At 39.1% G+C, this 23,902-nt stretch overlaps 1 protein-coding gene across 3 annotated transcripts in view; it reads left to right on the top strand.

The window, feature by feature from the left end:
* The window catches only part of TSC22D2 (TSC22 domain family member 2), a 37,564-nt gene extending 14,393 nt beyond the window's left edge, over window positions 1-23,171 (top strand). Inside the window, exons 2-4 of one of the 3 annotated variants that reach the window (XM_083739424.1) lie at window positions 3,930-4,001; window positions 18,459-18,510; window positions 21,508-23,171. In XM_083739424.1, coding sequence (XP_083595550.1) covers window positions 3,930-4,001; window positions 18,459-18,510; window positions 21,508-21,759 — 376 coding nt within the window. In that variant the 3' untranslated portion in view covers window positions 21,760-23,171. Of the gene's footprint in view, window positions 1-3,929; window positions 4,002-18,034; window positions 18,263-18,458; window positions 18,511-21,507 lie in introns of those variants that run through there. The other 2 variants (XR_014564333.1, XM_083739425.1) reach the window with 2 other exon arrangements.
* Window positions 23,172-23,902: the final 731 nt, after the last annotated feature.

Raw genomic sequence — 23,902 nt, forward strand, 5'->3', positions numbered from 1 at the left:
GTTCAGGGGCATACTTGCACTGCTTTCTGACTTGTATTCTGAATAAGTTTTTACTAAGACTGTATTAGGAATGTGGTATGCTACACCTGTTTTCTAGAATAATTAAAAAAGTAACTATGCCAGTTGACCCAGGCCCTTCCTTTAGCTTAATTGCTAGTGCGATATACATCAGCTGCCTCTTTCATATTCTAAAACTGCCAACCTTGAAGCACTGAATGCTGTATCTTGTTAAAAATGCAGGTCTCACAGTTTGAAAATATAATACTAGGATCCAGGGTCGAAATATTATTAAAAATGTATAACTTACTACTTGAGTGGGGTACAATGGAGGAAATGGTTAAACCTTCAATGATAAATTGGGCCAGGGACGTGGGACGCAGTATTGATTTTGCACTATGGGAGCAGCTGGGCAAAGTAAATATAAAGTTTACAGCATGCTAAACACTAAGAGAAACATTTATTAAGATGCTGCATAGGTGGTACTTGAAACCAAATAGAGTAGTAAAAATGTCAAAATCAACCAAGGGCAATTTTTTGAAATGTAAGACAGTAGGGGGATCCTTTTACCATATGTGGTGGACATGTAGTATAATTAAAAACTACTGGGAAATGATCCATAATGAACTAAAAAAATGTTTTTAAAATCCTCTGAAAACCTAGAAGCATTGACAAAAAAAGAGAGAGAAACTTGTTCCTCTATGCAACAACAGCTGCACCATAATATGTGTTTGCATATTTTAATCAAAGTGATCCCAAATGCTACCTGAGCTATATTCAAGGTTTGAGCATGCAGTGGCATTTCCAACTTAAATTTGGAGCAACCTGCGGTTTGGGTTGAAATTTTTTCCACTTCTAGAAATGCATCTGTCCAGAAAAAAATTAATATGAAAATGAATGAACATTGTGCAACATAAAATTGGACAAATGACATAATACTAAGCAAATCTTAAAGTCATATTTTTTTCAAGTGACTATCCCTATGATTTTTTCACACAGCTTTTCAGTAGTGCTAAAATTTTGAGTGCTTTTATATTTTTTTCTTACTCTTAAATTAAGTTTAGATTCCAAAATGAGTTGTATGCTATTAAGGCTCCATTCCTTAAAATCCGTACAAGTTGTTTTTTAAAAGAAAAATCAAGTAAACATTTGTTTGAATGTGATGTTTATACTGCTTTATCAATCTTCTCCCTGGAAAATTTCTATTCAACTATTTCTGGAAAAACTCATTTGTGCTGCACATAAAATTTGCATGGCATTCTTTTCCTTTTACAAGTGTAAGTCAAGCACGTTGATCTTTGTGGCAGTAGAAAAAGTTCCCTTTCAGAATTTTCTGGAGCAACCAAATAATTGCATAAATCTGTGCCATATTGCAAACAGTTTTTGTAAGTTTCTTTCGGCTCCAAAAGCAGTTTACTACATTTCTTGGAGAGCTCCTGTCCAAAAGCTTCATGTCAGGAGGGCTTTGGGCTTGTACAGCTGTTTGTACATTTCTCTGAATTCCAGCTATTCTGAAATGCTCTTTAGAGGCAACCCTAATTTAGTTTCTGTGGTTAATATTTTGTTTTTGGATTACTTTATTAGGATAACAGCCCTTCACCTTTCATACATAATAAAAATAATCACATATGCGTAGCTGAAGAAAAATTGGCAGTTGTAGCTGGTGTCGAGAAAACAAAAGTTTTATTTTCTGCTTCTGCTGTTAGTTGGCAGGAATTTTGGAATGAATCTGAATGTGGATAGTGGACTAGCTGAATTATTAGTAACTCATGAAAACAATTGTCAGTTTTGTAGACTAAGAATCAAAAGTTCAGTGACTGATAATTAATGTTGAGTAATTATTGAAATACATTTAGACATTTCTGCACACTATTGTGCTAACTGAACATTGTACACTCTCTCTTATCCCCAACTCTGCATACCATCCCTTCCGCACCCAAGCCTCATAAAATATTGGGGAAAGTGGTTAACAACTATTTTGTTACAAGCTAGTTCTTCCTGAGAAAATGTCAGTCTTGTTACAGACGTGACACGAGAGAGAATTTTTGCTTTATTTCAGGAGCTATATTTTTGCTTTCTGTTTTGGATTTGCCTTGTAGCGTGATTACATTGAAGCTTTAACATTGTGTATGTGTGAATTTCGTAGTTGACTCTCTCTCAAGCTATTGCTAAGTTGTTGCATTAGTGGAAGCAAGCACATCAAGCCCAAGATATGCTTTTTTGGGGATGGGGGGGTCTGAAGAATCCCCCCAAACAGCATTCAGGGGGAGGAGAGGGGAGATTGTGCCACCTGGCAAGCTGATGTAACAGTCACCTTCATATGATATTTAATCCCACTTCTAATGTTCAATTTTGAGATAACAACTGCATTTTTATATATACCATGCTTTAGAGTTATGAAAATAAGTCTCAATGGACTTGCATGCACCCTTCCCTCTCCTCTCTCAATATGGCTGCAAGAAAAGGAGCTCAGTACTATCATTTTAGTTTAATTACAGTATGCTGTGCCACCCAGTGCCTAAACTGTGGCTGATACTAACTGTGGCTAATGGAAACAAGCTAGCTTCATAAAATCTGGTGTGAAATTGACTCGCTTCCCCTAACCATAGTTAAAGTGAGCATCTGTTTGTGTTGACACTGTAGTTAATTTTAAACAGAAGCAAGTGCTTTTGAACTTTCAGTCATTTGTTCTCATAATGCTATTACAGTTGCCTTCCTAGTTATGCAGGGGTTATGTTCCCGAGTACCACTTGTATAGGTGAAACCACATACAGTGGGGAACACAAAATAAAAAAGCCAGACTCTGCCACAAATCCGCAAAACTCCACCATACTTGCTCCCTCCAAACCTCCTTTCTCAAACTCCAACTCTCCACAGGCCTCAAAGGTTGGTGCAAAGGATCATGGGATTGCTGGCCATTTCCCCACTTTTTGGGGCCATTTTTGCCCTTTTAATGCCTTTTTGCAGTTTGAATCAGTTTATTTAATTATTTCCTGGCACTGCTCAAATATGCAGTCACACTTAAGTTGAACGTGTGTTAAGTGCGGAAACGTTTGTATATGACTTTGTCTGGAACAGCCCACTGAAAATTGGGATATGGTGAAAAGGTTACCTTGTTGAATTCAGGTGTATCAAAAGTTGTGAGTATTTTGCAGGCTTTATATCAAGATTAGAGAGGTTCTTTATGGAACACTGAAGCTCAAATGAATAATTTCTTGGCTTGACTCTTTTAGGAAGATGGATACACAGTATACCTGACTTCTAGGGTCTCCTTTCTCTTGCTATTTTGTGAAATGACTTGTGAAATGTGCAAGTGTGCCTTGCCGTTTAAGACTATAAATATTCTTGGTCAAAAATATTTGACCAGTGTGACAGACTTGTTTGTTTCCAAATGAGCAAATATGAATCCTTCAGTTTATGGTTTCGTATTTCACTGCTTGAATTTCCATTGTGTATGTCATCTTAACTTTATAAATTAAAAGTTGTAAAAAGACACGCTTATATAAGAAAACATATTAGGAGGAGAGCCTGCTGTTTGTGAGCTAGAGTATGTTATATGTGAAAGCTAGAAGGGAGTCACCATGTATGGAGGTTGTATCTTCTTAAACATTAGATGCTAAGTAAAAACAGGAAATGCTCTCACTGTGTCCTGTTTGTGAGTCCCCACAGGCACCTAGCTAGCCACATTTGGAAATGGGCTTGCTGGCTGATCCAGCAAGGCAGTTCTTTTCCTATCTATGGAACTTATATTTTTACACACTTTCTGCTACATGTGTTAGTGAACTCTCTTATTTTGTACTACTCTATACTCTACGAGCTGTTGCAGATCTTTGTGTGGGGAGCTCTACATGTTGAAACCTAAAAACTTGATATTTTCCTTCGAGCAAATTGTTATCTGTTCTCAATCTTGTTTCGTTTCCTGGCTTTCATAGGAATCCTTCAGCTACTTTCTACCAAGTGTTCCATTCGAACAAGTTACGGGAATCAAAGAACCTCTGGGATAGGTATGAATACTTAAGTATGGAAAAAAAAGCATACATGCTGAAGTATGCATGAATGGCTTTGCACTGTGCAGGTTTCTCGTCATCAAGTAGTATGTTCACCGCAACATACCTATTCTGCCTACGTCCTTCACTTAGCTGCTGTAACCTGACTAGAGCAGCCATAGTATTCAAAAATGTCAGTTAAATGGTTATTCGCTTCTGGGCCATGTGGATTCTGGCCCTGTTCCATGCATCATGTTCTTTTTCTTCTGTAGTTGGCAGAATAGTAGTAGTAATTGATTTGTTTGTTATATTTGTATGCCACCCAGTAAAAAGAATGGCATACAATAAATAAGTATAAAAATAATTTAACTGCAAGATAAAACATAAAAGCAAAAGTAGCTTAAAACACAATTTGAAAATAAAACTTGCTGCAACCCCAAAGTTAAAATGCAAATTTAAAATTTGAAAGGACCAGTATGAATAGAAGACCAGGATGAATAGAAAAGTCTTCACCCAGCACCAAAAAGCCTAAGAAATGCTGTTGATCAGCAGCACCAACCTGGCTTTTGGAGACTATCAGTGGAAAGAATGAAAAACACAGTATATGTGGGGAATACTTTGATAGAAAACCATTACAATTGTGCAGCTATAAATTGGAATATAGATAGGGAAAACCTTTGTAAGGATTTGGGCAAAGCTAGACATGTGGCGAGAAACTGCAACAAATTCCAACTTGGAGGACATCACTTGTAAAAGTTGCATTACTAATTCAACATCTGCAGTTTGGCGTTCTCACAATATTAATATTATAGATAGAAAGCTTGGTGGCTTTTCTGGCTTACAGCAAGTTTTCTACTGCTATAGCTTTCTATAGTGTGTTCAGACATTTGTATTTGAACATGAAACACCATCATTTGTTTGCATTTGCCTTACTGAAGCAAAGAAAACATAATGGCTTCTCTAAAGCTTGCTTTTTCACATGCTTGCTCACTTCAGAAGGAACGCATTCTAGTTTGAAGAATTACAGGATTTAAAATCACAATAGTAGTCTGAAATGCTGTCATCTTCTGAATTAATAGAAGAATTCTTAACATTTAAGGGTTTTAAGTGCTGTATCTAAACATGTCACTTAAAGAGGGGATTCAGGAACAGCAAGAGTTCATTTCTGTATAGCTTTTCTATAACATATCTAGAGTTACGGAGTTTGGTTCAGTGGGGCGTGGGAGTTTGGACAGGGGGACCCACAATGTGTAGTGTGCTGTTGTTGGGGGATTGAAATGAAGGTTAGTGAAAATAGCCTTTTCTAGCAGGAGCCTCTGCTGAAATTCCACAAATAGAAAGAGCCTCTCTTTTTGTAAAAGAGCAGCTTTGAATTCAGCCTGTAGACTTCTGGTTAAGTTTACCAATTTAACTAGAAAATGTTTGGTATTTCAGTAGTATTGGAGTTTCAAATATATGAATATTTTATGTTAAGGAATATTTAAAAAAACACCCTGCATTTAATTCAATGTAGCCATGATTCCAACATTTCCAACCTTTAGGACTGAGTGATGCTGCTTATTTATCCAAAATGGCACCACCCATGCCCACCCAAGAGAGAGAGAGAGATCAGAAGGCTCAGGAAAACACAAGGTTTGCAGAAGTACAAAAAAAATCGGGTGAGGGGAAAAAAATAAAGTGAGAGAGTCCTCAAAACAGGCTAGTAAGGACTGACCCCTCCTTAGTAGCCATAGGGTGCTGATGGGACAGGGAATGTAATGGAATATCATGCAGGAGGGAATGACTGGCCTAACTGGTAACAGTAAATCTGTGACACTTTTGCAATATTATTTTCAATACCTTTAGATACCTGTTGACCAACATTTATAAGGGACTCTGGAGAGGGCTTTGCCTTGGAAGCAGAGTTTAGGTATTTTCATGCCAAAGCTACCAGTAGATTCAAGTACACTTTTATGACTTTCTGCACATTATTGGAAATCAAGAGCATGTTTTACAGTTATAAAGAAAAACAGGTTGCATCCTATGTTCATTTCTAGTCATTCAGTAGCTTTTGCAGTGTAGGTAGATTCCAGCCTTGTAACTTTTGCACCAGGATGTTACCATATATGAAAGTTGCCCCATTGGCCGAATCTGTTCTTAGAGCAGTATTGAGCGGAGCTCAGGAACGTGAAAACAGGATGATGTGTTTTGATTGTTCACTTTACTGCCTTGCATGACTTGGAAAGCAATAACTGAATGCATGGCAGAACTGAGTGGTGTATAAGCCTCATAATACTGAAGTTGAATGACTGCAACCTGCCAAGGTTCTCAGTTGATCTCTTATTTTGTTTCAGTCATCCAGTTTGATCTCTTCTGGAATAAATGGATAACTTTTCTACATAAGTTTAAATGTAAAGAGTGACCTATATATTTGGGATATATTCAAACAAGTTTCTATTTCACAATAACAGCAGGGGACTATTCATATAACAAAAAGCTTCTTACCTTGTAACTTCAACTGAAAAGAGGTCACTAGCAGTAGTTCGTAAATTAAAACAGGCTACTGCTAGACAATGCACCCTGTTAAATCACTAATGAAGGCAAGTTGCCATCGGAAGCAGGGCCTGCAACACAATATTCTACAATACAATTTGTTCCCAGTTTGAGGCAAGCTAATTCTTAATTCATCTGTGGTGGGCTAAATGGGAGTTGCCTTAAAAACCTGCAGCTTCCCTTGAGGATCTGTTTGGTTACAAGGTTGTTTTGCTCCAGATTGGCCCCCTGGACAATAAGAGATGCCTGCAGGAAAACAGTTTCATCACATGCAAAAATTCCCTGAATTTTAGGGGGAAGGGTATGATGTTTGCTTTTCCACACTTTAACAGTTCCTTTGCTGCTTGCCAGAAGTATTGTAGCTTAAACATTATCACTACTTTCCTGAAGCTGTGGTGGTGTGCAGGGGCAAGAGTTGTCCAATTCTTACAACTATTCTGACATTGTAGCATGATAGTATTCTAGAATCTCCCAATTTCCACTATTTTTATGGACGTCGAAAGCCACACAGCATAGGGAACAGTAGAAACAGGCCATCTTTGGTTTGGTAGATTGGGTGGTAACTTTCGCAATCTGGTCTCTGCCTAATAGCAGACCTCTATAATAGAACTTTTTCTTTTAGCCTTCCTTTTGAAAAGAGATTTACTGCGGTTGTATTGATGGTTTCCATGAGGGTGTCATTTGAAACTGCTGCTAGAGCTATTTTTCAGGTCTTACAGGTCAGTGGAGTAGTACTGAACTTCTTTAAACATGCAAAGTACATTTTCAGTAAAAATGATTGTGCTGCAGTGCAAAGCTTGACATGTTTATACTTTTAGATGGTCGGAGTCACAAAGTAAACTGCCTTGCAGCTACACTTAGTCAATGGATAAGGTCTATTCTCTTGTGTCTGGCAATTTTCTGGGGAGTTTTTTGAAACCCACAAAATTACGAATAGTTATTTGCAAGAGACTGAAACACCATGCAGCAGAAGGAGCATTTTTGAAGAAACCTGTGTTTTCTTTAATCTTTTTATATCAATATTTGCAAGAATACCTGCGATAGCTACATAGTTCTAATCTTTTTAAAATTGAAGATGATGACTACCGAGGCGTCCTTTGGGAAGCCTCCATGTTTTCTCCAGCTCGCCACTTGAACGCTTGTTGCTAGGTGCATTAGTCTCAGGAGGCTTCCCCATCTTAAATAACTCAAAATAGATCGGGGAGGGGCATAGAGTAGGTGATCTGAAAGCAGACTTCTTGAACATTATTTTTTTCAAGTTGTATTAAAACCAAGTTTTTAATTTGGTTACTGGCACTTAAAATCATGGAGGCTACTAGTGCAGTGAGGCAGCAGCTTTGGGCCATTGACAGCCCTATATAGAGGCCAAAAATAAGTTTAACTAATTAATAAATTGAAAATTAATCACCACATTGATATTAGTTAGATTTTATTAATAATTTGTCAGAATCTTTGCCAAACTGCTTTTACAAATGTAGTTTGGAAGACCAACTTAAAGTAGTTTGGAACACCAACTTAAAGCTCTCTGAAGACAGCTTTCTGATTTTAGTTTGTCCCCATATTAAATAAGGACATTGCTGCCATTCTTAGTTCCTGCAGGAACTTTCAACTACAAAAAGAATGCACAGCAAACGGTGCTACTGAAGCTTCTGGAATAGTCCGCAGTTACAAAAGGTACAGACTGAAGTCTTACAGGTACTGCGTGGCTTAAAATTGTTTTTGGTTTAAGAAATCCCTACATCAGTTACAAGCCTTACATTTGAGATACCTACATGTAACTGAAATGCATTTGGGCTCATTAGTATTGTTTTGTATGAAAAATTACACTTGCATTCAGTTATCAAATTTCAGTCTATTTTGTTTCATGTGCAACTCTTTTGTTAACACATTCTTAATTAAATCAAACATTGAGAAGACAGTTGACACTGCATACTTGCATGTTGAAAACTCAGTTTTGTCAGTTGCCTAAGATACCTGTCACTAAAGTAGCTTACTCTAGTGACTGTGGAGTGTCTTATTAGGCATTTAGTATGGAATTTAGTACACTTTTCCCAGAGTGATATTTTGTGATACTTAATGCGTTTTTATGCCACCCCTTTAACAAAGTGATTTACATGTTGTAGGGAAAACGTTACTATTATAAACTGCAGTTAAAGCATTTTCAGTGGTGAATGAGGATATTATCTGCCCATTCTTGCTTTCCACTTCTTATTCCATGTGCTTTTTCATTGCTCTTGATTATTGCAGTATATTCAGAAACCTCTCAAGAGTTATTCACAGAATTTAACTTTCAAGTTGGGGGCAGTAAACTGATATGAAGAATAAAATCTTAAATAGTGATTCATTTTTGCACTCTACTCTTTTCTAGTGAGGGACGCTATCTTTCCAGAAATTGGAGTGCGTTGGTGTGGGCACTCAGGTCTAAGAGAAGTGTTTCTGGTAGCTGATCAAACGGAAAGTGGCTAATCTTTACTAGGCCGGCATAAAGCAAAGTCCTCATACTTCCTACAGATAACGCCACAAATGTTAAAACAAATGTGTGCATTTTGGTGCGTGTGTGCAGAGTAAGCTGACTAGGTATTGGAGGAGAACGGCAGCTGTTTGGGGTCAAGGAGGAGCACAACTGGAGCCCTCTTCATCTCCCCCAGCACCTGGGGTGAAAGGCAAAGCCTGTTCTCCCTGTGTTTTCTGCATCCAGGTACAACTGGCTTGGGACTCTTAACTTCCAGCAGCTGCTGCAGCAGAAGAAAACTGGTGGGCAGCAAATGGCTTCCTTCCCCCAGAGCTCATGGACAAGGCTCTGTTTTCTGCACTGAAAAATACATTATGCACTTAGGCATAAGAAAAGCATTATTCCTCTGAATTTGCATAATTCTGACATTTTTGGTGTTTTGCGTAATGTATTCCACCTTTACTAGTCATGGTGGAGAAATAATGCTGCAGTCCTGCTCTCAGCACTGTTTTTTTAAAAGGCATTTCTTCTTATTTATTCAATTTAAAAATAAAGATAATACAATAAATTGCTTAAAAATGAAACACACAAAAGATACAATTTTGGGCTTGCCTTCACAATCTCTGGGAACAATGAGCATTGTCTATTGGAGGGTAATAACATGCCCACCTTTTTGTTGATAAAAATCAGGATATTGTCCTCTGCATCTTACGATATTTTCACATGAAGCTGAAAAGTTACTAAGTATTCCAAATAGTAACATATTTCACAAAGGGCATTTGAAAATCGTTTTCATCATTTATATATAAAATAAACTTTTGCGAGGTAGTTATAAATGAATCTTTTTGTTTTGCTTTGTTTTTTGTTTTGTTTATCCCCCAGTATACCTTAATTTTCCAGCAATAGTTATAGACCAGATTTGACCGTAACCACAAATCCTTATTTAACCCTTCTAAATATTTCCATTGTCTTAAAATAGCCATCCTCGCAGCTAATAAAAAATATAATTTCAATTCTTTATCAAAATCATCTTCATCTGGCGTATTCTATATCCCCAATAATGCCAGTGAGGGAGTTGGTCTCATTGCTTATTTTGTTGTCAAATTAATTTCTAAGAATACCAGCTTCCCCAAAGCTGCCACTGAATGACACTCCCACCATAAGTGGAAATAGTCAGTTTTCTGGTTTGTAGGATTTCAGGAGACAGTAAACACACACACTTTCAAGAATATATTCACTCAGTAAAGCTAAAAACTTCCTTTGGAAAGCTGTGGGAGGAGAGAGCTGAATTCAGTTCCTGCTATCACTTTCTGCAGAATTATGACGCATGCAGCCCTCCTTGTGACCTTCCTGTCACATCAACTCGTAACACATTAGAGCAGCATAGTAGTATAAAGGTGTAGTATAAATGATGATAAATAATATTTGAAAAACAAGTTCATGGTGCTATAAAATTGGTACCAGTCCTGAGTATAATTTTTGAGCTTTACTATCTTATGGAATGGTGGAGTAGGGTACAACTTCAGCATCACAAGTTTCTAGTGGAGTACAAATCAAAGCTAAATAATTCACTTTTTACTTGTTATTTAGGTTCAGATTTTCCTCCCAAGAGCTGGATACGGTTTGAAATACATTTGTCTAATTCAGTATTGCTTTGTCTTCTACAAAAATGACTTCTGTATAGGGCACTCCATCCCATTCCTCAACCAAACAATTTTTCCGTTCCCCCTGCCAGCAGGTAGCCACAATATGTGACCATTGAGCATTGGACTGTTTTGGATCCATTGCTTGAGATCCCCACCCACCCTTTGTATTTCTTCCCTTTTTTGTATTTCTGCAAATATTCGGGTTCTACTGAAGTTGCTGTACATAGATGCTTTTAGGTCAGCTGGTCTATATGCTTGTCGACACTCTCAAAGAACAAAGTTTAGTGAGGCAAGGCTTATCCTTGCAGAAGCCATGCTTGTGCTGCTTCAGCAAGGTTTGTTGTTCTACATGCCTGGTTATTTTATCTTTAACGAAACTTTCCACCTGTTTTCCTTGGACAGCTGTTAAACTAACTAGCCTGTAATTTCCAGGATCCTCCCAGGTCTCTCTTTAAAAATTAGGTGTTAACATTGGGCACTTTGCAGGCCTCAAATACAGGGACTGTTCTAAGGGACAAGTTAAATGTGTTTAGTGTTTTTTTTTTTTAATCTCCAGTTTCACATTTGAGTACTTTGAAAATTCTTGGTGAATGCCATTTGGACCCTGTAATTTGTCTTTTTATTCTGTCTGTTAGGTCTGGAACTTCATTTCTCATTGCCACTCTTTGCCTCAGTTTCTCACATTCCCTTCCTGGCCAAGTTAGTTCAGACAGGAAGATGTAAATAATTCATTTAGTTTCTCTGAAATCTGCTCCTGCTTTACCACACCTCTGAGCTCCTTGTCATTCAGAGTTCAACCACCACTGCTACTAATGTTGTCTTTTAATGTTGATGGTTTTTATGTTTTTAGCAACGTACCCCTCAAATTCTTTTCTAAAGCATCCCTTATTGTCAGCTTATATTTCTTTTGCCAAAGTTTGCGTTCCTCTTTTGTTCTTTTTTTGAAGGAAGTTCTTGTTTCTAATTGCATCATTGACTCTGCTAATTAACCATGCCGGCACCTTCTTCATCCTTGTGGTACCTTTCCTGATCTCCATTAGGGCTGGGCGATAACTGGTTTTCAATATCGCGATAGATCGCCAGCTAAACATCATGATATATCAATATATCACAATATTTGAAATAACGAAGGAACTACGCAGAGGCAAACAGGACAATGTCCTGGCAACTGCTACTACTTAGGGGATAAATGACTTAAAATGGATAAATGTCAATATTATTAATTACCGCACACTAAGTTTCATCAGCAGGCAAGTCAAAATCCAGCCCATCAGGACTTTTGATTTTGAGCTTGGCTACCCAATGGTGATAGTCTGGACAATCCAAAGTACGGTGATGAGTCATAGTGAATACAAATAATCTGAGACTGCCCACAGGCCTGCTAGTAGGCAGAAGCGGCAGCAGCCTGGTAGCAGGGGCACAATAATCAGCAGCCTGCAGCAGAAGCATTGCCGCGGCAGTGGGCAGCTGTGGCAGAAGCGGCAACAGCCTACGAGGCCTTGTGGTGGCGGCAGTGGTGGTGGCCTATGAGGCCTTGTAGTGGTGGCAGGAGACAGTGGCAGAAGCAGAAGAGGCCTGCAAGACCTCGCTGGAGCAGGCTGCCATAGCTTCTACCACCACCTCCCACTACCGCAAGGAGGACTTGCAGGCCACAGCCACTTCTTGCCATCACGGCGAGGCCTCGCAAGTCCCATTGCTTGTGTCGTCACAAGGCCTCACAGGCTGCCACTACTGCCATCACCTCCTGTCACTGACGCGACAGGCCACCGCTGCTGCTTCTGCCAAATCCTGGCACCACTATGAGGCATCTGAGGCCAATGCTGTTACTGCTGCCACTTCCCATCGCCACTGTGAGGCCTCGCAGTCCACTGCCACTTTCTGTCACTGCCGTAAGGCCTTGCAGGCTGCCACCACTACTGCCTCCACCTGCCGTCATTGCATGGTCTTGCAGGCCACTGCTGCTATTGCCGCTGCGAGTCCTCGCAGGCTGCCGCCGCCACTCCCTGTCATCACTCGCAGACCACCACTGTTTGTGCCACTGCTACTGCTGCCCCCTCCAGTTGCCACCATAAGGATGTGCAGGCCACCACTGATTGTGCCGCCACCGCCAGGCTGTCGCTGCTATTGCCGACACGTATCGTGGTCGTGGCAAGCTGTTTCTGCCACTGCTGCTTCTGCCTCCTAGCAGGCCATTTTGACTTGCCTGCTGATGAAACTGAGTGTGTGGTGATTGATAATATTGTCATTTATCCATTTTAGACCCCTAAGTAGTAGCAGTTGCCAGGATGTTGTCCTGTTTGCGTATGTATAATTCCATCCTTATTTTAGTCATTGTGGTAGATTGCAATGTTTTGCTGGTGATAATGTGATGTTTAGTTGGTGATGTGAGGTTTAGCTGCTGATAACATTTGCAACATTTAGCTGGTGAGTTACCGCAATGTTGAAACCCAGATATCACTTAGCCCTTACACACATTGTGATTTGTGATATATTGCCAGCTCAAATATTATGAAACAGTTATCACGATGTGTACTTCAAACCGGTGTTGGACGATATATTGATATATCGCCCAGCTCTAATCTCCATATGCGCTCCAGTTGAGCTTCTAATGTTATTTTCTTATTACCTCCCAAGCAATTTGGAAAGATTCAATCTTCTTGACATTGCCTTCCTTTTTACCAATCGCTTATTTGGGGGGGGGGGTTCTTTTTTTGAAATGTGACCACGTTGGATTTTGGGGACAATTAGCTGTTTACATGTGTATTTAATTTAATAGCAATATGGTCACTTATTCCCAGCTGATTCAATAACACTTATATCTCATACCAGGTTCTGGGCACCACCTAAGTCAAGGGTCACCATCCTTTTGGTCAGTTCCTTGACCAGCTGTTCTAAGGCACATTCATTTGGGATATCTAGATATAAATACTTGCTTATTTAGGTTGTTGTTATTATTTATTATGAATTTATTACCTCTGGTCTCAGGTTGCTTTATACTTGTTTCTAAACTGGAGTCTCCTTCCTTGGAGGTTTCTAAGCAAAGGTTGGATGGCCACCTGTCATTGATGCTTTAGCTAAGATTCCTGCATTGCACAGGGTTGGACTAGACCAGTGTTTCCCAACCTTGGGTCTCCAGCTGTTTTTGGACTACAGTTCCCATCATCCCTCACCACTGGTCTTGCCAACTAGGGATGATGGGAGTTGTAGTCCAAAAACAGCTGGAGACCCAAGGTTGGGAAACACTGGACTAGACGACCCTTTCAAATCTACAATTCTATGATTCTATGATCATAATGTTCATATGTTTAAGTCTCTTTGAGTTTCATTTAAAAATAATAGAATAGAAATTTTATGCTTATGCCTTTTTTTGTAGTCAGTCTTTCTGAGGATAGTTGAAGTCGTCCATTAGTACAACAATTCCTCTTTTGGGTGCTTCCTTGATTTCATTCTTCATTGCAATATCTTCATGAACTTTTTGATCAGGGAGCTGTTAGCATGCCTGCAGAACTATATTATTCTTGATATCACCACCTATAGCAATTATGTGGAGGGGTCTGCCCTTTTGAGAGTTCTTTTTCTTGAGCTCAGTGCCCTCTTCAACATGAAGAGCAACACCACCTCCGCTAAGTCCCCTTCTGTCCTTCCTATAGGGTCCATATCCAGTGATAACAGGGTCCCACTGGTTATCCATTGCACCAGCTGTATCAACACTGTCCTCTAAGACCAGGCATTCCAGTTTGCCCACTTAGGCTCAGAGGCTTCCAGCACTAGTGTGTAAACACTTACAGTTTCCCTTGTCAAGGGTGTGCGGGACTCTGGAAAAATAAAACACATTTTCAGTATTAAAGCTCCTATTTCTTACAGTACCCATTAAGTGTGCCAACTATTTTTAAAACAAAAAACAAACAAACAAAAAGAATGTAAGGGCCATAGAAGATCTGAGGAATGTTCTCTTGATACGCAAGGTGTGTGAAGACTATTTGAAAATGTCAACATGCAAAATATTAAAAGGCTCCTTTTTTAATAGGGTATGAAACCTCTCAAACATAAAAGCCAATTTCCTTCCTTGTCTGCTTTTGAAGGAGGTAAAACTTAGTTTTGCTTCCAAATTCAAATTAGCCCCCTAAATCAGCCTCCTAAATATAGAAGTCCATATTTAAACATGGATATTTAAACACTATGCTCAACAATATTTGAGTGTTTATATTACTGAAAGGTTTATTTTAGACATGTTCAGAATAATTCTACCAACTCAAAGGGAAGGACATAGTTATTGGTTCTTCAAGAATCACATCTTTTATGATGAAAACATAGGACTTTTAAGTAAAACTATTCCATCCATTGAAATGGGTCATTTGTTTCCTATATGCGCTTTGCATATCTGTGAACACTGCTCCATGACAATACAAAATTGATTTTTGTTTTGTCTTTCAACATGAGTAAACATTGCACACTAATTCCAAAATCATACAGGTGATCTTTTAAATTGGCTCTTTTTGAATATCCAAGGAAGACTAATTTCAGTGTTTCTCTCATTTATTAGAATAAACATTTAAATGTTTCCGGAAAACATTACATAGGAAAGGTGAAATTAATTTCTGCTGTACACTTATTTTTCACTTTTGAGGAAAGTTGGAACAAGGAAACCAGCTATTCATATATTGTAATGGTGTTTCACCTTGAAAGGTTGGCCAGGATCAAAGAACCACACAACTAGTTATTTGTGTTTCAGACTTGCGTGTCTTGTACGCAGTTCTGTCCCAGGGCAGAAGGCAGACTACTTTTGAAATAGTTGGGAATGTTAAGAGCAGCCTTTTGAGATGGCACTCTTATTGGAAATGTGCATTTCTTTGGTTTGCTATCTAGTTAAGCTCTCAAGTAGTAAAAATGGCTGGTATCAGTTCCTACATTCACTGAAAACCATTTACTGCTAGCTAATGCTGGCACTTCTAGTTGGAACAACCACTTTTAATAGGCTTAGCTTAATCTTTAAGTGGGACGCGGGTGGTGCTGTGGGTTAAACCACAGAGCCTAGGACTTGCCGATCGGAAGGTCGGCAGTTTGAATCCCTTGACGGGGTGAGCTCCCATTGCTCGGTCCCTGCTCCTGCCAACCTAGCAGTTCGAAAGCACGTCAAAGTGCAAGTAGATCAATAGTAGATCCAGCGGGAAGGTAAACTGCGTTTCCGTGCGCTGCTCTGGTTCGCCAGAAGTGACTTAGTCATGCTGGCCACATGACCTGAAGCTGTACACCGGCTCCCTCGGCCGATAAAGCGAGATGAATGCCGCAACCCCAGAGTCGGCCACGACTGGACCTAATGGTCAGGGGTCCCTTTACCTTTACCTTAATCTTTAAGAATGGCCAAACTGGGGGGGGGGAACTATTTTCAAATGATAGAGCTTGATTGGAGTGCTGTGACTGGAAGACAGATAGGTTTAGAATAGCTCTTATGCTGCTTCTTGTAAGGGCTAGTCCAAAGGGTAGAGGCTTTGAGCATAGTCAAACTTTTCTCAAACAGTATTCTAGCATAAGGGGTGAAACAGCCCTGCATGAATAGCAGGTGTGTCTCCATGTAGAAGTGCATTTTTCAGATTAGGCCATAGAACACATATAAGCCTTTAAAACTTAGAGTCCTTGCTTCTTTTCTCAGAGTTGGACTCTAGTTATCCCTGTTTAATTACTTCATTTTAAACATTTTATGAAGGTTGTTTAGTAATACTTTGAGAGTAGCAACCTGTCTTGTCTTGTTGCTCCCCCGCTTTTATTTGAAATACATTAAGTGTACATTAATAAAATGCTCAAGAAACTGGCGTTAGAAGTTGTGTGGTACAATACAAATCAATATATTAAGTAGTCATTACTTAAATGTAGTCAACTTGCTCTTCTTGCAATACACGAAATGAGTATTTCTACATAACATATTAAATATGTTCTGAACTAAGCAATACTGCACATTTGAGGTTGACCTCTGGAGCTGCAGTGGCATCATTTGAAAAGAGAAACAAGTTCTCAATGTTGGGACAGGGTTTGTAATAATATATAATCCAATTATGACCATTTAAATTTGTCTTCTGCTTGAATGCTGGATTATGAAAAAGGAGTAATCACATGTAAACTTTTTCAGCAGGGAAAAGTAGGGTGGGTGTCAGAAATGACAAGTAGATAAAACTTGTTTGAGTTGTCTGCTGCTGAATACAAAATGCCACATTTTAAAATATGGCAAAATGAATTTCTCTCCATGGTAAACCTGAGCTTTAAAATTTAAAATTGGCAGTTATTGAATTGCAAATCTCTTTACTAAACGCTTAAGATAAGAATTTCTTAGTTGGCAAGTAGAAACACTTCTCCTCTTGCAAGGAAAGGCACCCAGTTTCACTGATCTCCCCATCCAATTTTCACTGATCTTTCATGGCAGCCCTCTGCACCACATCCCATAATGCTCAGGAGGACCCTCCTGCCCCTAGGAGCAGCTGGGCGGGGGACTGCAGAGGTCAGGGGAAATCTGTGATACCTAGCAGTTCTTCCACTTGCCTAATGCATACATGTAGCCTACTTTATTTATGTAGCATTTAGAAAGAATAAATACTAATTTAAAATAGTAAGTTGCAAATTCTCTTCTAATTACAGAAATGTGCTTTCATTTGTTTTGATCAATAAGGGCCAGGGTGATGTGCCTCTAATTTAACGCTTGTAGACTTAGTCACAATGTTATAAGCCATTTTGTTTGGTCTTTGTCCAGAACAGTGGCATAGAATTATTTATTTATTTTTAAACTTAAAATAAATAAATAAATGTGAGCACAGGGTCTCAAATTCATGTTGTGCTGTTGATGGTATGACATCTCCTGCTTACAAAACTAGGCCACATTGGGCTTTTGAAGAAAGCTCCTCATCGGGCCAACACACTGAGCATCTTGAAATGGATTCAAGAGTCGTCTATTCAAGATGATCTCTGATCTCTTGGGAACTATATGTTTTTAAGTTTTATCACATGCTCCAGGTCAACAGTTGTGCCCCATTTGGTGTTATACTGAAAAAAGTTGAAATACAAACATCCAGGTTTTTCTTAAAAAAAAAAGCCCAACAAAATTGGTCTCATTTTTCTGTGTAGCACATGTTGGAGGTGTCCAAATTACAGTACATCCTGCTTATAGTATCATTTGAATTGAGACATAAATGTTGGCTTTCCGTCATATTGGATAATATCTAGGTATATACTGTACATACTGGCTGTCACAGTAAACAAAACAAACTTGCATCCAAATGCCACTTTAACATACACAAAAGCACCAAAGCGGTTGACTTGGTTATAATTGTGAACTATTAAGTTACACAAAAAGGGTGCTCAGGGTACCAAACCATGACAACCAATAGGACAATGACATCACTATCTCATTGTACTCTCTTGAGAGGCCTGTTCACTGCTTAAACAAGGGCCACAGTTTGCGTAGATACACCTTGGGCCCATTCTGGCAAGAACTAGCCATGTCTAAGTCCCATTGAAAGCACTTAAATGCTTAACACCCATTGATTTTGATGGGACTTAAATATGTCTAACTTTCTCTGGAATTGAATCTTTATGATCTGAGGATATAATTCTTTTCCATCTTCTTCCTGAGTATATGGAGATCCGACTGACCATCCTTAAAGGTTTGTAATTATTGCTGAGATACATAAGAAGCAGTTTGAGCACTGAAAAGCATTATATATAAATGCTGCAATTTTGTTGTGGGAAACCATAATAAAATACACAAGGAGCAATTTGCCTTTCAATCAGTTTTGCTGAACAATATTCCAGAGGTCACTGGAGTTCATGTACATGTGTTTTGTCTTTTCTTTTAAACAGTGCATCTGGTGCGAGTGTTGTAGCCATTGACAACAAAATAGAACAGGCGATGGTAAGTAGAGAACTGAACTGTTTAATTCTTAAAGAGCGCTGGGTTTGTAGCCTGCTGTCGTCATTTTTGCATAACCTACATTGATGGATTGTAAGGCCACATCAGGAAGAGATGTTAAAGGTAGAAAATCATAAAGCAGACACAAACAATTGTTTGTCTGTTGAGGACTCCATATAGGTGGAAAACAGCAGTTTACATGATAATACAGTATCATGTATAGCATGAACATGTTAGGCTTCAACCTGCTGCTTGCCGGCACTGTGCCCTTGTGCCATGCCATTTATGCAATTATGAGCAAAGAAGCACCAATTGTAAAGTCATCTGGAAGTTCATGTAGTGCTATTCCAAATGTGTTCATGCACTTTCGGGAGGTGGGTGGGAGAATCCATGTGTAAACTGATATATTACTACAGTGAAGTTAATGTACAGTGGTACCTCGGGTTACATACGCTTCAGGTTACAGACTCCGCTAACCCAGAAATAATACCTTGGGTTAAGAACTTTGCTTCAGGATGAGAACAGAAATCGCACGGCGGTGGCAGCAGCAGGAGGCCCCGTTAGCTAAAGTGGGCCTTCAGGTTAAGAACAGTTTCAGGTTAAGAACAGACCTCCAGAACGAATTAAGTACGTAACCAGAGGTACCACTGCACATCATACCCAGGTCCAAAAGTTTTAGCTTACACCAAGACAATGCTAATTCTCTAGTAGGACTGCCGTTACTTTAGCACGTCATTGTTTGGTATGATCAAAAGCATTGCTTTGCTATCCAAAATCTTTGATCTGTTGGCCATTGCTTCAGTACCAGGCCTGTGTAGACCTTGTCTCAGGCCCGGGAGTCTTGTTAGAATAAAGTTTTATGCTCAGACAAAAAGGCAGCTGGCTCCTAGCTGGGCTCCCCGACTGGATTAGCCCTCTGAGGCCCAGGGCAAGTGTACTTGGCTGCCACTCTTCCCTTCTGCGGGCCTGTTCAGTACTGCATCCAGACATTTTAAAAAATAGCACGTGTAAGGATTTTAGTTTACAAAAGGGTTGGGAGCTAGAGGAAGAGCTGTTACATCTGCATGCTTTCCAGCCATCCAGTTTTGGAGGAAAAAAATGAAGGGAGAACAAATTCTACTGAAAAAAATAGTAGGGCAAACCATGGACAGAAAACAGTGTTTCTTTCTGCCCTGAGTCTAAGCGAATATTGGTCCGAATGCATTATTCTATTCCATGAAACGCTAAAGTTAGTAGTCTACTTTAATGTTCCAAACTAATGTGCTGTTTCCTGTTGTGTTGGCTCCCACCAGTTATGCAAAGATACTTTTGGGCTCCGGAAACAGCTTCATTTCCAAGTTGCTTGAAATTCTTTATTGAAAACATTTTATAACCTGCCTTCCCTCATAAATGTACATCAGATCACTATAGGAATGGTAAAACTGGTTTGTTTTTACTAGCTTAGTCATAATGAAAAAGTAAAAAAGCAGCTGCTGCAAAAAGCCCAGGAAATGGAGTGCCTTCCTCTTAATATGTGAAAGGCAGAAAAATAGATGCTAAGTGGTCTGCTCTCAGGAGAGTGTTGCAAAGACTCAGCCCTGCCAGTGAAAAATGCCCTGTGATCAGTTGCCACCTACTTAATCTCTAAAGGCAGGAACAGGCTCTCTGAAGATAGAACTGAATGGTCAGCTTCATCCAGGGGAATGTGATCCTCCAGTCTTTCCATGGGTTTTCTGAAAAGAAAAGTGTTGCCACTCAAAACGCGTCAGTTCAAGTTGGGCAAGGCTAGCAAGCCCCATATTTTTAATCAGTATTTATGGTCATGTGATGGAGAGCTGGTGGGGATCCCTGTGGTGCAAGTGGATTAGTTTCCAGAGTACCAGCTCTGTTTGCCTCAGTGTCACTGCTGCAAACAAGAGTAGACAAAGATTTTGTTTGTACGTAATCATAAAGAATGTACAGAATTCAAAGCTAAGCAATATGGCAAAATTGGGGGTTACTTCAGAAGCACACAAAATCAATCTAATCATACATACAATATAGGTTCTGTAAAAATAACTTGCCTGTGGTTGTGATCCTCAGATTTAAAAGAGCAGAATTTCTTAAAAATTAGCCAAAATAGGAAGCTTTGGTCACAGCGTTTGTTTTCTTACATTTGTCCATGAGAAAAGAGACCATTTTCATCTAGTTTACAACAGTTTACTTGTCACAGACAAGTTCTGTCCCTGTTTTGCCAGGATGCTGGCTTGATGGGCGATAGTAACTATGATTTACTTCATAGGGGTGTTGAAGCTTAAAAATAATTATCTGAGCTCCTTGAGGTGTGAGATATTAATGTAGAGCCTAGGGCTTGCTGATCAGAAGGTCAGCTGTTCGAATCCCTGCGACGGGATGAGCTCCCTTTGCTCAGTCCCAGCTCCAGTTCGAAAGCACGTCAAAGTGCAAGTAGATAAATAGGTACCACTCTGGCGGGAAGGTAAACAGCGTTTCCATGTGCTGCTCTGGTTGGCCAGAAGCGGCTTAGTCATGCTGCCCACATGACCCGGAAGCTGTCTGCATATAAATGCCTATAGAGCGAGATGAGCGCTCAACCCCCGAGTCATCTGTGACTAGACCTAATGGTCAGGGGTACCTTTACCTTTTTAATGTTTATGGGTTTTCAGCCACCATTTTGGAGAGCTCTCTGAACTAGAGAATTGCTTATTATCTATTTCTGTCAACAAAAATATTATGAAGCTTTTTGAGAGTAAGAAATCCCTGTATTTAGGTTACCTTCCTGAAAGCAACATATAGACATGTAGCATTGGTGTTTTTTGAGTGCTTTGGAGGTTGGCCATAATACAGCAAGTGAATTCAATGCTGGGGAGTTAATCCTGTGTATTTTGATTTCTAGATATTTCTATTTAACTTGTGGTGCTAGCATCCAAATTTAACTGTTAATGAAGTTACGCCCAAGAATTTGGTGCAAAGTAAAAGTCTGTTTATAGAAATTAAATCTAACGATTAATTTGCCGTTTGCAGGATCTGGTGAAAAGCCATTTGATGTACGCAGTCAGAGAAGAAGTGGAAGTACTGAAGGAACAAATAAAAGAATTAGTCGAAAGAAACTCTTTACTTGAACGGGAAAATGCACTGTTAAAATCTCTCTCAAACAACGATCAGTTATCCCAGCTCTCAACCCAACAGGCCAACCCCAGTAGCACTTCTCAACAGCAGACAGTGATAGTACAGCCAACACAACCTCCGCAGCAGCCGAATGTCTCCTCAGCATAAAGCTTTCTTGCCTCATTAAGAAACTGAAAGCAATCTGTCCTTGTGTGCCACTGGTGTTCTTTCCACTTTATATGAAAGCGAGTAGCCATGCTTCAGTTGTGTGTTTTGGCCTTTTCAGTATTAGACAATCATTCTACAAGAGCTTTCCCTCACTGAGATGTCATGCAGCACAGTTGGTGTTCAATTATGCCATCGGTGCAAAAGGGAAATGATAGAAGGAGTTATAATGCAAAAGTCTGCATTTATTTGGTGCACATGAGTGGGGTCTTTAAGAGCTTTGGTGAGGCTCTTCAAGGTTTCCATTACTCATGGATTACTTTGAGCCTTGCTTTTTCACATAGCAACAAACTCATCTTTAGAGCCACTGTTCTTTCAATTATAAGTAACATTTGCCTACATTAGTTTCATTTATTTGTGTTTTTATTTATTACAGGGCTGCTATTCATAATGTACATGAACAATGTCACAGAACTTTTAATTTTTTAAAAAAAATAAATGTAAGTATCAGTAAAAATTGATATAGGCAGGATTGAGTTTAATAGATAAAATGTTTAGGCAATAATTGAACAAAAGAATCCTGGCATATTTCTAACACTAATGGCAATTTACCTTTTGGTATTTATTTTCAGTAGTTAAGACCCAGCTTGAATGTAAATTTTTGTATATTGTAAGTATGAAGACCATAGTGCGTCTGTACAGGTAGTCGCCAGTCATTGTGAGATAATTGATGGGCTATTTTGATGAAGAAAACTTTGCTCATTTCTGTTTCTACTTTCTAATAGAGAAATTGCCATGATTCCTCTGCTTTTTGACATTTCGTATGATTATTATTATTTTTTGGGTGGGAATAAAAAGCTGTGAAATTGTTCAACCTACTTTGTAACCAAAGAAGCAAAGCTGTGTAATTGAGTTTTTATTTTATAATGCACATTCTTTATGTATTTTTATTTAGTGTTCTCATTCACATTTTTCTTTGCTGTCTAGCATGATCTGCATGACCTATAATCTTTGAACCACTTTCGTACCTCATGTTTTATCCAGCACTCTTATTGTGATATGTAATAGTCTGTGAACAATGTCAAATAAAAAAAAGAAAGAACAGCTAGTGTTGGTGGAGCTGAGCTGGTGTGTTACGCACTAGTTTAAAAAATGAAGTGAGCCATCTTTTGTTCATTTAAAATGGTGTTTTGAATTTCGTATGCAGAAAACGTTTTGTTACATTGCAGATTTTAATGTATTTAATAAATGCAACATGCAGATTAAGTGCAGTGTATACTGAGTATTTAAATTAAAATGTACATTTCATAAATACAGTTTCAAGAGACCATTTGTGTATACTAACGTAGTATGTCAGAAGTTGATGTACAGTATATTTTAACACTTTCTGAAATTAAACTGCAGTTTTGTTGAAAGATTTGCCTCTGCATGTGTTCAGAATGTGATGAGGGTTTAGGTCAGTGATTAGAGTTAGCTTGAAAAGAGCAAATTAAGAACACCAAGGCTGCGATCCTAGACAGGCTTACATGGGAGTAAATCCCTTGAATGTAGTGGATTTATTTCTGAATGAACACACATAGGATTGTGCTGCCTGTTTTCTTAGCCCTTTTGGCTGAGGACCAACTTTTTCTCAGCAAAGTAACTGGAATTAGTGTTTCAACTTTATCCTTCATAGTTTATGATTTTATGCCTGGTTCACACAAGCTGAAACCTCATTTTAGAGAGAAAGTATGCAATGGATAACCATCACCCACACCTTTTCCCCAATATGGTCCTAAATTCTTCCCCTGCTAAAATGCAGGATATCAAAGTGAGTTTAGGAACATACAAAGCGTCACTTAAACCAAAGCCAATTACCACTGCACAATTCTGAAACATTATAGAGCGGGTGGTTTGAAATTTAGTGTGAATCTAGTCATAAGCTAAATTTTTATTTTAAGGGATATAGAAGAGAGTCACTTATATGGCCACATAGGCTTTTAAGGTAATTAGTGTAGAATGGGTGGAATCCAATGAGTGTCTCCACTGACAGAAGGCAGCTGTCAACAGAATGGAAGGGGAGGCAATTTTTGGCAACCTCTCCCCAGAGCAGATTTTTATTTGGGGGGTGGGCAGCTTCAGGGGGCAGAAGGAATTTTCAAAAGTT

This window comes from Podarcis gaigeae (assembly GCF_964106915.1).
Source record: "Podarcis gaigeae genome assembly, chromosome: 5".
Lineage (NCBI taxonomy): Eukaryota > Metazoa > Chordata > Lepidosauria > Squamata > Lacertidae > Podarcis > Podarcis gaigeae.